The 18,350-nt window shown below is 42.9% G+C and overlaps 2 protein-coding genes across 10 annotated transcripts in view; one reads left to right on the top strand and one right to left on the bottom strand.

Annotated features, from left to right (window-relative positions):
* Positions 1-9,783, bottom strand: part of RNF121 (ring finger protein 121) — an 84,348-nt gene extending 74,565 nt beyond the window's left edge. Inside the window, exon 1 of the mRNA XM_077866831.1 lies at positions 9,667-9,783. Within this exon, the coding sequence (XP_077722957.1) occupies positions 9,667-9,729 (63 nt within the window). The 5' untranslated portion in view covers positions 9,730-9,783. The remainder of the gene's footprint in view (positions 1-9,666) is intronic.
* A 100-nt stretch (positions 9,784-9,883) lies between these two features.
* Positions 9,884-18,350, top strand: part of XNDC1N (XRCC1 N-terminal domain containing 1, N-terminal like) — a 39,153-nt gene continuing 30,686 nt past the window's right edge. The window contains exons 1-4 of one of the 9 annotated variants that reach the window (XM_077866808.1): positions 10,109-10,371; positions 11,159-11,253; positions 15,582-15,757; positions 17,597-17,738. In XM_077866808.1, the coding sequence (XP_077722934.1) occupies positions 15,713-15,757; positions 17,597-17,738 (187 nt within the window). In that variant the 5' untranslated portion in view covers positions 10,109-10,371; positions 11,159-11,253; positions 15,582-15,712. Of the gene's footprint in view, positions 10,469-11,158; positions 11,254-12,403; positions 12,623-15,581; positions 15,758-17,596; positions 17,739-18,350 lie in introns of those variants that run through there. The other 8 variants (XM_077866806.1, XM_077866807.1, XM_077866814.1 and 5 more) reach the window with 8 other exon arrangements.

The raw sequence follows: 18,350 nt of genomic DNA, 5'->3' as shown, positions 1-18,350 counted from the left end.
GCTCAGGGACAAAAGCCCCATGGCCATAACTCAGCATCCCCTTGGGAAAGCTGTACTTTAGAGAGAACTAATGAGTTTATGTTTACCTACAGATTTTCCTCTGAGGAGCAAAAAGATAACAAACTACTCCAAGAAGGGAAAATACAAATAAAGTGGAGATAAGGAATGACACCAGATGGATTATCTTGGGTTGGCTTTCATGGAGTAGGCTTTCAGGACAAATAGCCCCACCCCCACCCCAGATTGAACCTACACACCCCAGAGGCATTCTCTGGCAGTGCCTGTGCTTGTATGTGCTTCCATGAGTCAAAGATGCAGAGAAGCAGGATCTGGGAAAAGGAACAAGTACTAAAAAGTTGAAGCTACAGAAATAAAAATTCTAGCCCAATTTGAAGAATACTGCAACAGAGGTATTCAAAGAGGGAACAGGATGAAAACAGGAGAAAAGGGGATCCGTGGGTGGCTCAGCAGTTTGGTGCCTGTCTTCAGCCCAGGGCATGGTCCTGGGGTCCCGGAACCGAGTCCTGCGTCGGGCTCTCTGCATGGAGCTTGCTCCTCCCTCTGCCTGTGTCTCTGCTTCTCTTTCTTTCTGTGTCTTTCATGAATAAATAAAATCTTAAAAAAAAAAAAAAAAAACAGGAGAAAAGCTCCCTACTATTAGAGGGTTTTAAACATAGACTGGGATTGATCACTTGCTGAAGATATTCGACAAGGATGATGGACTAGATTTAAGATTCAAACTCAGAAAACATTTGAATATCTACTCTATGCTAGCCACTGTGAGAGATTAGGTGCTAGGAATATAGAGATGAAAAATAATATAGCTGTCCCTTCCAGAAGTTCATTGCCCAATGGGGGAGACAAACAATACAACGTGGTAAGTGCCGACAGAAATCTATATCCGGTACTATGGGGCAGAGAGCAAGTCCTCAGATTCTGTGTCTGTGACTCACTGGTAAGGAGCAATATGGCATTAATTACAAATGGAAATGCTTCATAAGCAGTTTGTAAGCAAATGCTATCAGGTGCTATTGTGTTATTTCCAGAACAGACGGTTAAGCGTCAATTAACCTTCTTTTTTTTTTTTAAGATTTTATTTATTTATTCATGAAAGACAGAGAGAGAGAGAGAGGCAGAGACACAGGCAGAGGGAGAAGCAGGCTCCATGCAGGGAGCCTGATGCAGGACTCGATCCTGGAACTCCAGGATCAAGCCCTGGGCTGAAGGCAGGCCCTAAACCACTGATGTGGGATCCCCACATCAGGTAACCTTTGCTATCAAGTCAATACTTACCTTTTCCTGAACATAACCCACACCTACAAACATTCTTAATTATGACATTTTTTTTTTTTTTTAAGTAGGCCCCAAGTCCAACATGGAGCCCAACACAGGGCTTGAACTCATAACCCTGAGAATAAGACCTGAACTGAGATCAAGAGTCACCCAGGTGCCCGTATCATTTATTTAATAAATATATTGATGTCTGCTATGTGCCAAGCAGTGGGTAGGTAAGTCACTGAGGAATGTAAAGAGAAAAACAGTCTCTGCATTCAAGGAGTTAGAACATTCCTCTTCATCTTTTCCTCTCTCTCTCCTATCCCATTTTATTGACCAGATGACAATTTAAATTCCTTCTGAAAATAGATGAGTTATTAAGATATAAGCCTAATCAAGAAGTGACTTGCAAAAAGCAAGAGTGAGCTGGGGATAGGTGAATGGGAAACCAAATGGGATACACTGTCTGCAGACAGGGTATCTGCCCAAGTATGAGACTCTCTGCATTAAAAAGTCAAGGGTTAAATGTGGGCCTTTTTGTCTACAACTTCCCTATTACCATTTTTTTTCTTCTCTCAACTTAATATTATTAGCATAGATTATTAACAATAATTATATATGGGGTGCCAGGATGGCTCAGTAGGTTTGGCATCTGCCTTTCACATGGGCCATGATCCTGGGGTCCTGGAATCAAGCCCTGCATTGGGCTCCCTGCTCAGCAGGGAAGGGAGTCAGCTTCTCCCTGTTCCCCTACTGCTTGTATGCTCACGCTCACACACATGCTCACTATAAATAATCTTAATTTATTATAAATAATCTTGAAACAAAACCAAAAACACAATAATTATACTTTCACTCACTCTGTCATTCACTAGTATTTACCTGATAGAAATAAAATAGTACCTGAATACCTGATAGGAACTATAGGAAACAGGCCAGGTAAAATACTGGGATCCAGGACTTGCAAAGTTGCAAGAGATCTCTAAAACATCATCTAAGTCCAAACCTGTCATTTTACAGATGGAGAAGTGAGGTACAGAGAGGTTGAAATCTTTTATGAATTCATATCTTCATGCATTTATTGAATCATACTCTTTGCCAGGCACCATGGATATAAGGATGGACAGGGCTTTCAAGGAGAACCTAATCTCATGGGAGACAGACAAATACATGACCCCAAATTATCTCTGTAAATGACGTCACATACTTAAGTAGTAGAAATATCCAATGTAGGACAATATTAGAAGTATACAGTACTCACACCACCCAGAGTGGTTAAGAGCACAGGTGCTGGAGTCATCTTGGATTTGAACACTAGCTCTGTCACATACCTAGCTGTATAACACTGGACAAGTTACTTAAATTCTCTATACCTCAGTTTCTGCATCTGTAGGATGGGGATAACCATAATAGTAGCTACAGTAAGGTTTTGATGTTAAATTAGATAATGTACTTAAACAGTTGGCACAGGACCTAACACTAAGTATCTTATTTTGCCTTTGACACCCACCTGCTGAGCCCTGGTCTCAGAATCTTCCTCAACACAGCCTTCTAAGCATCTATTATCATTCAGCTGTGTGTGAGGTAAAACAAATCTGCTACTCCTAGTCTAGAACCCAAGTGTATTGTTTACTATGCTTTTTTCCTACTACACTATGCTATTATTCATTTTATATGCCTTAAACATAGTCCAAAGATAAATGGTCAGACATCCAAGATTAAACTTCAGTCACACATGCCTCAATCCCTCAATAAGATCTTGGTTTTGGCCAAAAATCTCTAGAGAAGAAAACCCCTGGAAACAAGAAACATATATCAAGTGTCTATAGGGAGAGACCCACAGGAGGGGGAGAAAAAAAAAACACAACAAAACAAAGCTATGATTACTACTTTAAGGAAGCAAGGGATTTCTACTGCCATGCTGCTAAGGGTTTACCAGTCTAGCAGGGAAGAGGAGATAGGACATGAATTGCCACTTCCTCGTTGATTTACCTACCACACCTACTGCCTAGCACAGCACCTGTGACATGTTTTTTTATCAGTCTTTCTCTTCTCATGCTAGTCCATGAACTCCGTGAAGGCAATTATCACGCCTTCTCCATCTTGGTATCCTCAAGCATAGCATAGTGCCTGGCACACAAAAGGTGTTTCCGAAAAAGTTGATAAATTTATAAATGAACACAGAAAAAAAACCATCAAAGGCAAGGAAAGAAGACATCAGTGTAGATCAGAATACTTCTAGAAGTCAAGTCATCAGCCTTGGGCTAGAACCTTAAGTACAGGTGGATTTGGAAACACACAGAGAGAAAGGAAAGGCATTCTAGGCAGACAGGACAGCACCACCAACAAAGACCTGGCAGTAACCAGAAACATGGTGCACAGTATGTTAGAACCAGAAAGAGTTTTAAACATGATTTAGTCCAGGGGCCCCCATGTGGCTCAGTCGTTAAGTGTTTGCCTTCAGCTCAGGTCACGATCTCCCGGATCCTGGGATAGAGCCTGCATAGGGCTCCCTACTCAGCAGGGAGTCTGTCTTTCCCTCTCCATCTGCCCCTCTCCCTCCCTACTTATGTTTACTCTCAAATAAATTGAATCTTGGGGATCCCTGGGTGGCTCAGCGGTTTGGCGCCTGCCTTTGGCCCAGGGCGCAATCCTGGAGTCCCAGGATCGAGTTCCGCATCAGGTTCCCCACATGGAGCCTGCTTCTCCCCCCTCCTCTGTCTCTGCCTCTCTCTCTCTCTCTTTCTATATATATATATACATATATATATATGTATATATATACACACACGTATATATATATATATATCATAAATAAATAAATCTTTAAAAATAAATAAATACATAAATAAAAATAAATTGAATCTTGGGCAGCCCAAGTGGCTCAGCAGTTTAGCACCGCCTTTAGCCCGGGGCCTGATCCTGGAGACCCAGATCGAGTCCCACAGAGTCCCACATCAGGCTCCCTGCATGGAGCCTGCTTCTCCCTCTGCCTGGGTCTCTGTCTCTCTGTCTCTCTCTGTGTCTGTCATGAATAAATAAATAAAATCTTTAAAAAAAAGGGATCCCTGGGTGGCGCAGCGGTTTGGCGCCTGCCTTTGGCCCAGGGCGCGATCCCGGAGACCCGGGATCGAGTCCCACATCGGGCTCCCGGTGCATGGAGCCTGCTTCTCCCTCTGCCTGTGTCTCTGCCTCTCTCTCTCTCTCTCTCTGTGACTATCATAAATAAATAGAAAATTAAAAAAAAAAATCTTTAAAAAAAATAAAAATTAAATTAAAAAACATTGAATCTCAAAAAAAAACAAACCACCATGATTCAGTCCAACAGTTCAATTCTCATAGAGATGTTGTAAACATTCAATAAAAAACCATGTACTACTGAGCAGAGGAGCTGGCATATTACAAATACTAACTGGTAGCTATTATTACTATTACTTAAAAATAATAATTATACAACACTTAGTGGGTGCCTGTTGTATGGCAGGCAGCATGCTGAGGGAAAGAACTACAACAATGAGCAAGATAGACTTGGGCTTTCCTCTCTCATCTAAGAGTTTGGTGGGGAAGACAGACAAAATAATCCTTGGTAGGCCTGGGCTAGGAGTATGGGGGAAGGCAGCTGAAGGAACAAACGGTAGGGTCATCCAATCAGGGGCAGTCACAGATAGCACCTTGATTATCAAAGTGTGTCCTAAGATATACAAGGGGTTCTGAGTCTCTTCAAGGACCCCAAGGCTTCAAATCAAGATTCTTCTTGAAAATAGGTATGGCTGGGATCCCTGGGTGGTGCAGCGGTTTGGCGCCTGCCTGTGGCCCAGGGCGCGATCCTGGAGACTCGGGATCGAATCCCACGTCGGGCTCCCTGCATGGAGCCTGCTTCTCCCTCTGCCTGTGTCTCTGCCTCTCTCTCTCTCTCTCTCTCTCTGTGTGACTATCATGAATAAATAAATAAAATCTTAAAAAAGAAAATAGGTATGGCTAAATAAAGGTTTAAAAGCCACCAATCTAGTCCAATCTCCTCTTTTAACAAGAATAAAATAGGGCCCAGATGAGGTAAATTACATACTTGAGGCAACAATACCTCAAGTTAGTTGTAGACTGGTATTCTTGCTTTGAACTTGAGCTGAAACTACTCACTGATCTGCATGATATAACATCATTCTGGCAGATGAACAAGCACTGGGAGTAGACACATCCAGAATTCACAGGCACTGGCCAGGCAGGCAGGCTAGCTGGCCCTGATTGGATGTTGACATGCTTTTTCTACCTTAGATCCCAAGCCAGCTCTCCGTGCCAAAATGAGGTCTCCAATTCCTCTCTGAGGTTGGCCAGCTACACCTTCCAGGAGGAGCTAACTGGCTCCAGGAGTGGGTCTGCTTCTGGGCCACCTATCTCATAACAATGCTTTATCCTACTAACGTCCTCCAGGGCCATGTGGTTTGGCAAGTTGAGACCAAGAACTGAGTTTAACCAGTTATTACATCCTGTTTAATACCTAGCCTAGGCTGGCTAGACCCATCTCTCATCTCCCTAACTACCCCTAAACTAATCACTCCTCCCATTCAGGAGGGTTAGCAGAATCAAGTTATCAGTAAATTAAAGGACCTGTATAGAAAAAACAACATTCCTTTTGTCAATCCCTACTTTATATCTCTCAGGAATGAAATGCTACTTCATGTTTTGGAGATGAAACTTCTGTATATATTGGGACGCCTGGGTGGCTCAGCGGTTGAGCATCTGCCTTTGGCTCAGGGTGTGATCCCAGAGTCGTGGGATCAAGTCCCACATCAGGCTTCCTGCAGGAAGCCTGCTTCTCCCTCTGCTTATGTCTCTGCCTCTCTCTCTCTCTCTCTGTCTTTCATGAATAAGTAAATAAAATCTTTTTTTTTTTTTTTTTTAAAGAGAAACTTCTGTATATAAAGAAAGGGGTAGTTTACTTTGGTAAGATGAGTCTGCAGTTTAGGCCTTTAAACTGAGGGGAAACAAATACTTTGGAATCTGGAAAAATATATGGGTTTAAACCACTTAGTAGTTGCAAGATCCTCAGCATTCTCAAATACTCTGAACCTCAACTTCCCTGATTATAATTAGGGAATATTAACAAAATCACTGTCACAAATGTGAGACTCAAAATGCTCTTTTGAATCATAGTCACTTATGAAATGTACTGTATCAATTTTCACATGAGATCATAAGACTATACAGTTTTAAATTACCTACCCAGAGGGGACGCCTGGGTGGCTCAGTGGTTGAGCGTTTGCCTTTGGCTCAGGTCATGATCCCCAGGTCCTGGGATCAAGTCCTGCATCGGACTCCCTGTAGGGAGCCTGCTTTCCCCTTCTGCCTATGTCTCTGCCTCTCTGTGTCTCTCATGAATAATAAATTTTTAAAAAATTACCTACCCACAGCACAAATAATAGAGAAATGGAACGAAGGTGCTCAGTACAGCACAGGCTAAGCTCAGGATAGCACAGGCAGACCTGGGTTAGAATGTGAACCTCCCCACTCACAAACAGTAGAATCCTAGAAAAGTTATGCAACCTCAGTCTTCTCAGGTATAAAATGCAGTTAATACCATCTAACTCACAGGGCTGCTGCTATTAGTAATGAATGAGATAATGCAAGTAGATGATTTTAAACAGGGGCTGGTTTATGGTAAGGACTCAATAAACTGTAACCTTTCCTAAACCCTCTTTTCCAAACACCTCTCCAAAACAAGAGAGGCATTTTAGCAAAGCCTTTGTCACCTCAATTACTAGAGAAGCAAATAATGAAAAGACAAAAGAGGAAAGGAATGAATGAACTGATGGCTGCTATTCCAGACCACTTATCATGCTAACGGCATCTGATATTGGAAAACACAAGTACAATATCCTGAAGACAAAACCACAGCATGTGCCATCTTTCCAAAGAAGTGGCAAAAAGTACCAACTGCCTCTTAGTTAGGCTACCCGCTACCCTTATCCGGTGCCTTAAGGTAGTCTCCCCATCAAACAGAAAAGGGCTACCGGAAGACAACTCTATCACCACATGCAAATCACTTCTTTGTAAACCCAATCTTTATTTTTTCAGCTCAAAACCCACCTCTGTCAGAAAGATTTCACTGACTCCCCCTAGCAGACTTAAGTGCTTGCCCCCACTGAATTTTTTACACAGTTCCATTATAACAATTATCTAGCACTATAGAGCTATTTGCGTGTCTCTTCCCCACATTGTAACTTAGGGTAAAGATCCTGTCTTACTTTTGAATTGCCAGTGCATAACACACAGTAGACCTCCATAATTACAAATTATAAGGATGAATTTCACCTTCTTCACTAATTAAGGCTGCTAAGAAACAGCTGGGTAGACTTTAATAGAAACTCACATAAACTAAGGTCCGCCAGACCAGACCCCTGGTTTTTTGTTTGTTCGTTTGTTTGGGGGAAGGGAACTTGAAGGGATAACTGGCTGTTCCTGCTTGTCAGAGTTATTTTCTCAGACACACAAAAGATAGAACTAGTCCATATAGAATTTCCAGACAGATTATATTCTTTCTCAGTAAGTAAAACAAGTTAATAGAAGTTTCTGGGACGGATGCTGGTGGTGACATATAAAGCTGATTTCTAGGCATGACACTCTAATAAGTCTATAACATACTCATAGTAAGTATATTACACAACTAGAAGCTCTTAAGTTCTTAAAACATAAGAAAAGCTAAGAAGCAAAAATCAAAAGTGTCTTAGATCACTTGAAGACTTTTTCTTTTCTCCTCTCCCAGTACTTTTGCTCTCTATCCCAATAGTCCCTGATATACATAACTGAAATAAGCCGCCCTCAAAGGAAAGCTCATGACTAACAAACCATACGTAATAACTTTAATACCATATTTACTTTTTCCAGGGCACTTTCAAACACACCTCACTGAACCACAGCCAACTGTAATCACAGAAACTTAAAGCTGGAAGGGGCCTTAGAGGTCATGTCCACAGCCACCACCCGTTGTCACCAACTGAGCGATATCAAATACCTCGAGTGGTTAGCAGGTATGGGTCTAAAGTGCTTCTTTAAAAACCTCCCCCTGCTCTAACCACCTGTCACTTACTCAGTCTCATCCTGCCACCTTAATCATCCCACTCAGGTAAACCGAATCCACTAAGTCATCCCACCACGAAGCAACAGTCTTGACTTCTCCAGTCCACTTCTACTCCCTTTCTTTGAGCCTCACCCCCAGTCTTCCCCAGGCTCCCATCCCCAAAACCAAGACCTGTAATATTCTGATCTCTCAGCGATCCCCTCGATTCCACTCCTGGCAATCAATCCCTTTCCTCCCATCCCTCTGTGCTGTCCATCTACTGTCCTGTGCAAAGTCACAAGCACCCCTTGTTCTGAATATACCTTTGGCCTCAGAATCATCTCCCTTTCCTTTGTCACCTTCTCTTTACTTCTCAGCGCCATCCCTTCATTCCTTTCAAACTCAGGGTCCCTTTCCCTCCCAGTGATTCAAGGGCCACTGGCAATTTAATACATCAGTTGTTCAACGCCTATTAAACAGGAAAAGGGGACATACATCCTCAAGGAGCTCACCTTCAAAGAACTAATACGTCCAGAAGGCGCCAGAAATAGAGAATCATTTATCCCATAAGATTCAGTTCCTCTGGGAAGCCTTCTCTAGCCCCAAATGAATTGGTCCCCTCTTTTCAGTGCCACCATTATACCGCTGATGCAATGACTTGTCTGCCTTGTGGGTCTCCCACCGCTAGGCTATGGGCTGTTCCATGGGAGGGCCCCTATATCCCTAGCACTTAGTCCAGGACTCAGCACAAAGACAGCATGTAATGTTTGTCAACTGAGTGAATGAATTCCGGTATATAATCATTCATTCATCCATTCAGTGCCCAAAACTTTACTGCACATTATGTACAAAGTCCTAGAGTGTAAGGATAGATAAAATAGTTCTTACATAAAAATAACGCTATATCACTAGTAGACTAGCACTCTCCCGCGGTCCGCGTCCCCAACCCCCACCCCAAATCCAGACTCGACTCTCCCACGGCGAAAGCCCGGCCTTCCCTTACAGAAGTCCACGCCCCTCCAACTCAAGCTCCCTCTGAGCCCTTCAGTCACACCCTAGGACCCCCAGCTAATAATCTCAAATCTTAACCCCCCCACCCTCCCTGGCTTCTCTCCCTGTCCTCCACCTCCACCCTTGAGGTTACTGCAAGTCTCCTACCCCCGTGACCGCCTCTGAGTCCCCGAGCCCAGGGTACCTCTGATTTCACTCTCCTCGCACCCGCCCCCCAGTTGGCTCCTTCCCTTTCAGGGTCCCGCCTCCCCCAGGACCTTACTCTCCTCCCCTCCCTTCAATTTCAGGCTGAGCCTCTTCCCTCCTTGACTCTGAACTCTTCTTACCTCATCTAGCTCCCGTTCCCCGGCAGCACCTCCTCCAACCTCCACCTCCACCACTGCCGCCATCTTCACAACTCTCCCCCTCCCTTCGTCCCCCCGCTAGCCAGCTGCTTCCGCCGCTCAAGTGCTCCTAGCCAATCGGCGGCTCGAGCTCCAGCAGGGGGGCGGGGCATCAAGACAGGCGGAGCTCCGAGAGGGACTAAGAGACCGTCTACCTGCTACTCCGTAAAGGTCAGGGAGGGAAGGTTTCCGTGCACTTCCAAGCTTCCGTGAAGGAGGGTTCTTGGAAAATGAGAAATTGGGTTTGTATTATTCTCAGTGCAAATATTTCACCAATTCTCCCTTTTAGACAGCCAAAGAGAAGGGTCTCTAAATCGTCAACTTTCGCGACGCTCCCTCACTCTGAGCTCCAAGAAGTGAAGCGTGGAGGCCAAGGACTACATTTCCCAGAATGCATTGAATCTGACCCGGAAGTTTAAGTTCCGAGCTCTGAAAGACTTGTAGCGAGTGAAAATTTGCATAATATATGCCTAAAAATATACATTTAAAAATAGACGTAAAGCATACATAGATACACACGAAATGTATTTTTCTTGCTGTTAGCGAATGTCTTCTTGCCTCGATGGGAGTCATTTTTCAGAAACAGCGGCTTCTTGAGGCCACAGAGCAATTTCCCGGACCTGGAGAGGCGTCAGAGGCGTGATCCAGGTCAGACGGCGGAGGTCAGAGGGCCGAATTGGCGGGAGAATGGGTTCGTGGTCCACGGTCTGAGGCTGCGGTGGCTCTTCGAGGTCCGTTGTCCCGGGTGAGGGGCTTTGGGAGGCTGTTGATGCGGAGGGAAGTTGCCGAGAATGGGTGGCGGAGCAGGAATACACAAAACAGCGTGTTCCAAGGTTTTTTTTTTGGGGGGGGGGGGGGTGCTGCGCGGCTTAGAAGAGCCTCGCGCGACCTCCACTGCCCCAAACTGCTTCTTGGCCTCTCACGCCTTAGGATCACTTCACACATCTCGATACTCTTTCCGACTACGCGTCCTGCATCCCCAGCTCCCATCTGTATTCTCTGTGCTGCGCCCCAACTTAAACTTGCTAACTCATTTCCAACCCCTTGTTAGCCTTACTTCTTACAACTTACAACCTGTGGCCCCTGCACACTTAACCCCTGAGCATCCCAGCTGGATCTATGGGGGAGAATAGTGCCAGGGATGAGCAGTGGACTCCCACTAGGGTGCCTGTCAACTTTGTTTTAGGACCAACCAGAAGTTACAGGGTAATATTTACACCATCTACAAGCATCTTATTTACTTAAAATGGGAATTGTTATTATGTGAAACAATGCAGAGAATATTGTAATCACCTTATACCCAATCACCCCAAATTGACTATTGACATCATGATCAATTTGCGTCCTCATTTTTTTTTGCGTCCTCATTTTTTAAAAAGATAAAATAATACAGATATTATATAAGGTTGAACTTCTCTGTGTCTTCAATTCTCAGACCCAGTACCCTTTCATCTTTCCGAGACACAACTATTGTCACAATTAGCTGGATATGTTTCCAGTCTATGGGGAAAAATTCTGTGTATTCACAGTGTAAGTGTATTCATTTTGTTTTTTGATGAACATAAGTGCTGTTTTCTTTTTTTTTTTATAAGAGCTGTTTTCTATATCACTCTGTAACTTACCCTTTCGCTGTATTTTTTGAAGACTGTCCATGTTTATGTAATATTTACATCTAATTCATGTCTTTTAACAGATAATATTCCATTATATAATATATATAGTAGTTCCCGTATTCCCATTTATCCATTCTTCAACTAATGGGCATTAGAATTTTATGGTTTTTTGCTATTAGAAATATTTTATATGTCTGTACACATGGTCTTAGAGGAAGAAGGAGTTGCAGTTTCTTTATTACCAGGGAGTATAAGGATTCTTTTAAATACGGATTCTTGGTCATTCAGATCTTATGTGACTTGTATTTCTATCTTCTTTCCAGTTTTCTATTGGACTTTTGTCCTTTCTTACTGATTTGTAATATTTGAAAATATACATTCTGAATACTGTCCAAGTTTTTATGAGTTGTGGATATCTTCTTCCAGTCATTTCTACTTTAATCTTGTTTTTGTTACCTTAAAGTATTTTTCATGTTTCCATCTTTGATTCATTTGAGGATAATTTTTCAAATATGTTATGAGGTAGGGATCTACTTGTATTTTTCTTCACAAGTAGACCAAGTTTTGGGGTTTTTTTTGTTGTTGTTGTTTAAAGATTTTTATTTATTTATTCATGAGAGAGAGAGAGAGAGAGGGAGAGACACAGGCAGAGGGAGAAGCAGGCGCCAATGCAGGGAGCCCGATGTGGGACTCGATCCCGGGACCCCCAGATCACGCCCTGAGCTGAAGGTAGACACTAAACTGCTGAGCCGGGATCCGTGGGTGGCGCAGCGGTTTGGCACCTGCCTTTGGCCCAGGGGCGATCCTGGAGACCCGGGATTGAATCCCACATCGGGCTCCCGGTGCATGGAGCCTGCTTCTCCCTCTGCCTGTGTCTCTGCCTCTCTCTCTCTCTGTGTGTGTGACTATCATAAATTAAATAAATTAAATAAATAAATAGATAGATAGATAAATAAATAAATAAATAAATAAATAAATAAATAAATAACTGCTGAGCCACCCAGGCGTCCCTGGACCAAGTTTTTGAACACCATTTATTACCTCATCTTCTTTCTTAATATTTTATTTATTTATTCATGAGAGACACAGAGAGAGAGAGAGAGGCAGAGACACAGGCAGAGGGAGAAGCAGGCTCCATGCAGGGAGCCCGTCGTGGGACTCGATCCTAGGTCTCCAGGATCAGGCCCTGGGCTGAAGGCGGCAGTAAACCACTGAGCCACACGGGCTGCCCTACCTCATCTTTTTTTTGACAGCCTCATGACTCTGTTCTATCTTACAATCAACAGGTAAAGTCCCATTTATATGCATCTGTTTCTGGGATCTGTTTGTCTGTCTTTTTAGAATTTGTGGCCGTTTATTTGTTGATGAGTTTGTCAGAATCTTCTGCTGAAATTCTGATTGGAAGTATATTGACTTAATAAACTACTTTTTTCTTAGATTTTTTTTTTTAATTTTTTTATTTATTTATGATAGTCACAGAGAGAGAGAGAGAGAGGCAGAGACACAGGCAGAGGGAGAAGCAGGCTCCATGCACCAGGGAGCCCGATGTGGGATTCGATCCCGGGTCTCTAGGATCGCGCCCTGGGCCAAAGGCAGGCGCCAAACCGCTGCGCCACCCAGGGATCCCAATAAACTACTTTTTTCAATGGCTTTTTGTACCTACTGTGTTTCAGCATCTCCCTGAGGTGTGAGAGGTGATGAACATGACAAAAATCTGCATCCTAAAAGTGCTCTCTACATAGTGAGGTAAACAGGCCATTGCCAAAAAATAAGAACTACAGCATGTACAAGCATGAGGAGGTTGGAAAGCACTTATCTTGGAGAACTGCAAGCAGTTTGATAGACTGTGATCTTCATGAAAAAGATTGTATATATCTTACTCCTCATTGTGTATTCTATACCAATGCACTGCCTGGTACCTACTAAAATATTAACTAAATAAAATATCCAAGATTGACAGCTTCAGGGTCCCCAAGCCTAGAGTGTAGTTTGGGGGCTGGCCAAGTCAGTCCTCTGTGTTAGTGATGAGAGATGGAGTTTTCACATCAAATCACAAATGTAGAAGAAAAAAAAATAAACAACGGGCATCCCAGGTGGCTCAGTGGTTTAGTGCCGCCTTCAGCCCAGGGCCTGATCCTGGAGACCTGGGATCAAGTCCCACGTTGGGCTCCCTGCATGGAGCCTGCTTCTCCCTCTGCCTGTGTCTCTGCCTCTCTCTCCTCTCTGTGTTTCTCATGAATAAATAAATGAAATCTTAGAAAAAAAAATCACAAACATATGCTGGGAGTTTCTCCAAAATAGAGACCATATCTTATTTATTATTTTTATATATCCAATACATCTTTTTTGTGCCGAGAGTAAGAAAAAATGTTGAAGTTCAATGAGTGCCTATAGTGGGAATAATCAACTCTAATTAATCTGAAGGCCTAGAAACTCATTCTGCATTCTTCCCACTTTGAAGCCGTGGCACCGTATTGAATGTGACCTATGAAGAGTGCTTGACTTTTGGATGACCTTCACTGTTTCCACTGGCATAGCAATGTACCCCACTATGAGCACTCCATGACTGCTGGCCCTTTGGAGCTCAATTTTTATGGTCATTCATTCAGAAGACATTTGCTAATCTGGAACTATATGTTTCTCCCTCTTATATTGAAGATACAGAAATGAATTAGACATGAAGCTTGTCCTCTAAGAGCTTACAGTTGGTCAAGGGACATAAGACATATATTCAGATAGGGCACCTGGGTGGCTCAGTCAATTAAACTTCTGCCTTTGGCTCAGATCATAATCTCAGGGTCCTGAGATTGGGCCCTACATTGGGCTCCCTGCTCAGCAGAGAGCCTACTTCTCCCTCTCCCTCTGCCACTCCCCCTACTTGTGGTCTCTTGTTCTCTCTCTCTTTCTCTCTCTCTCTCTCTCTCTCTCTCTCATAAATAAATAAATCTTTAAAAAAAAAAAATGGGATGCCTGGTTGGCTCAGCGGTTAAATGCCTGCCTTTGGCCCAGGAAGTGATCTGGAGTCCAAGGATCGAGTCCCACATCAGGCTTCCTACATGGAACCTGCTTCTCTCTCTGCCTATTTCTCTGCCTCTCTCTGTGTGTCTCTCATGAATAAGTAAAATCTTTAAAAAAAGACATATACCTAGATAATTGTAACACAGAATCAAGAGGATGGAAATATCAATTGAGCTGGTTGAGATGGAGATGATATTTGAGCATCAGAGATGCATTTGATTTGACGAGTGCAAAAGAGAAAGAACATTTCAAGCAAAGACAATGGAATGAAGAAAGTCTTGGAGATGAGGGGAAGAAATTGGAGATTGAGGGAGTAGGGAAGGAGGCAAGAAGACCAAACATTATGGCCAGAAATGTATTAGGAATCATGGACTCATTCTTAGGGGCCAGATGGGTAGCAAACAAGGGTAAAAAGGCAGGGTATAAATATTTGGGGAGAGATCACACTTAAAGGCATTCAGGCAACTTTAAAACACCTCTACCCAAGGAATTGTTGAAGCCAGGTGATGGATGAGTAAAAGTCCATTATACTAATATGTATGTTTTTGCATATATTTAAAATGTTCCATAAAGAAGTTTGGCAAAAGACAAAGTGCAGATGTCCATAATGAGCTTTCAATATTAAATAAAACAATGAGAGGTAAAATACATCCTCTGATGAAAGGAGTAGGAGCAGATGAAGCAGAAAATGTAGAGCTCTACATTATAGATACCTTGAGGGGCAAAGCTGCATTAATATTTATTAAGTACCTACCATGTAAAAAGGGATTTGCATACATCAACAAGCCCTTGAAGATTCCTAATAGGGGAGTAACAATGAAAAACAAAGTTAAGATTAATTTTGTTTTATTTTTTACTTTTTAAAAGAAGGTTGATTTTAAAGGGAAGAAAAAATTAAGATGTAATTGAACATTTGTCACATCTCTGCTATGTACTAGGTTCTAGTGGCATAATATAGGTGAATGATTAAAGGCACAACTCATGCCTTTGGGAGTTGACCTACATATTAACCCACTATACTCATAGTAACATATTTTGTACTTGCCACTCTGTTGCCCTGTGAATGCATTCCAGTTGTTTCATGTTTGTTGGAATCTCCCCTCCGAGCCAGATCTGTTCCCTGCCCATTGCCCATCATGGGCACCAAAAACAGTCTTACTCACTGCTGCAGAAATTACCAGAGAACCAGCCATGGCTAGTTTGTTTTTCTTATGTTTTTTTCTTCAGGAGTAACGTGAGGATTCTTTCTCTTCTGGAAGCAGACAGGACCAAAACATAGGCAGTGCCAAAGTGGTGACGGAAGAAATCTTAGGAGAAAGTATTTTTGCCTTGTACTTGGGAGAACTGCTGGACCTACCATGGCTCCTGTAAAGATTAGCCACGTGGTATCATTTTCCTCTCAGGTAATGTTAATTAGCAGGCATAGTTTTTTCTTGGTGACTGAAAGGAGTGACAAGAAAAGGAGACTTGGCTGCACTTTCAGGAAACTCCCAGTTTAATCGAAGAGACATTGCCCCTTCTTTGGAGATCCAAAGTCAAAGGAAGACACATAGGTCTTGTGCTCAGATTGTTCCCAGAGCAATGCAGGATGGGTAAAAGAAGCATTCCCAGGAATTAAAAGGTAAAGAAGGAAACAACCTCAGGATTCCACCCTTAGTTGGAAGGAAATTGCTAAAACTGTAGGTCTACAGTCTGTACCAGGGTAGTTACTCTCTCATTGAGAGCAGGCCAGAACACTCAAAGTCATCTCTGACCTGTGAGGATATCATCCCCACCATCAAAGGTGATCTCAGCCTCCTACCTAGAAGTTCACTTTCTGGAAATCCCGATTATCCCAATTAGATCTAGATGCTGGGCCCTGGGCCCAGGATTGATCCAATGTGGTGATTCTTAGGGACTTCCCACCCTTTCCCACCCTTTCCTCTGTTGTCATTTCTATCCATTTACACTTTCTTCCCACTCCTCACCTTCTATTACCTTCTGTTTCTCAGAGGGTACCTTGGCATTTTGGGTGACATAAGTCTGCATTTATAGCAGGATCATTATGACAATCAAAAACATCCCCACTTATTTTGGAAAGACCTTTAAGAGAGTCTTTAAGAACTACTATATCAACTCCTAAGTGAAATAAAATAAATATTACCCATGTTCTTCTTACCAACATAATCAGCCGGAATGGTTTTCTTTATACACTGAGCCTTATAAAATGCTAGCGATCATTTCTTACCACCTAATACTGAGGTTTTCAAACTATACTCTGTGGGCACCCAGTTCTGGAAATGCAGACAGTCTTTAGGCCCCCCAACCTGTGTTTTAACCAGAGCTTTGTTTTTATTTGTGGAAAATACACACACACACACACACACACACACACACACACACACATTTTAGGGTATTTTTTCAGTTAAGAGGATGGATTTTATTGCTAAAACAAAATTGAAAACCATGAATATAATCTCCCTCCCCTTTACTTATGGATGAAGAAACTTAGATGCAGAGAGAGAAAGTAGTTTGCTCAGGGCCTTTCCACAAAAAAATACTAATTTTGAATTCAAACCAAGAATTACTTTATTTCCAACCATCAGTTGTAAACTTAGAATAAAAATCCTTGCCTTTCTTTTCTCATAGGGTTAAAGATAAATAGATGTCTGTGAAAGCGCTTTATAAATGAAAAGAAAGAAATAGTGCAGTGTGGTGGTTAAGAGCTCTGGATTCAGAAACAGGTGTTCTAACTTTGGTTATTTGGCTTTGTGGCCTTGGGTAAGTTTCTGAACCTAAGCTCAGCTTATCGATCTGTTAACTAAGAAACTGTTAAATAAACTAAATAGTAAACTAAAGTGTTACAAGGAGGGATGCCTGGGTGGCTCAATGGTTGAGCGTCTGCCTTTGGCTCAGGATGTGATCCCGGAGACCTGGGATCGAGTTCCACATCAGGCTCCCTGCATGGAGCCTGCTTCTCCCTCTGCCTCTGTGTGTGTGTGTGGATAAATAAATAAAATCTTTTTAAAAAAAAAAAGTGTTAGGAGGATGAAATGAGGTAGTTTTGTAAATAAAGGAGGGGTAAACGGTCTGTAAATCCCTTGTCATGTGATAACTGTATTTTTATGGACCATGTAGTGTTCCTTCTACCATGTTAAAATGCCTGGAAAGGTTTGAGAATGTAGGGGTCCCTCCTTTGCGGGCATCCTTCTTGGCTTTGGTTCAGTGAGTTTTCTGATTTGCTCCGTCTCTCTCTGACATAGGATCCCAAGTATCCTGTGGAGAACTTGCTGAACCCAGACAGTCCAAGGGGACCTTGGCTCAGCTGCCCTCAGGACAAGAGTGGGCAACTGAAAGTAGAACTCCAGCTGGAGAGGGTAGTGCCCATTGGCTACATTGATGTGGGTGAGTGAGTTCTCCGAGCTCTGGAAACCTCTGTGTGAGACACAGGAGTAACATTCCCCTCCAAATGTGCCACCAAAATGTATCTATTCAGTCGAACTGAGCACCTTCCATGGTGTGAACGTGAGATATGGCCCTTGCCCTGGGGACAGGTGTATGGTGTTGGCAAACTCTGAGGATTCTGTTCACATAGAATGCAACAGGGATAGCATTCCCTGAATTATGCAATATACCTGCCCTGCTTTGATCTGAGCAGACTGGGTAAAGCCTGAGGACACTGACATAATTATAAATGCCAAGATGTAGAACCTGTATACACCTCTAAATATCATTGTCAAGAGCAGGCTGGGGCTGAGCTCTGCATACTAATCTAAGAAGGCTCCATAGGAGTTTATGGGCTGAGAAGGTTGGCCTTAGAATTCTCTGGAGTAGAGAATTGACATATACCATTGGTCTCAGCTCTGTCAGGACGGAGAGGTGTCAGGCTCCTTAGCAGGGGTTAATAGAGAAATATTAGCATTGCCTGCCAGAGCCAGAGGGTGAGGAAACAGAAAGTCTACTGAGTCAGGGAAGGTTTCCAGCTGGTAGGACCACTGTGAACCTTCATATTGTTAT

The sequence above is a fragment of the Canis aureus genome, chromosome 23 (genome assembly GCF_053574225.1).
Source record: "Canis aureus isolate CA01 chromosome 23, VMU_Caureus_v.1.0, whole genome shotgun sequence".
Classification (NCBI taxonomy): Eukaryota; Metazoa; Chordata; class Mammalia; order Carnivora; family Canidae; genus Canis; species Canis aureus.
Note: the sequence above shows the minus strand (reverse complement) of the source record. Positions and strands in the feature narration are given on the sequence as shown.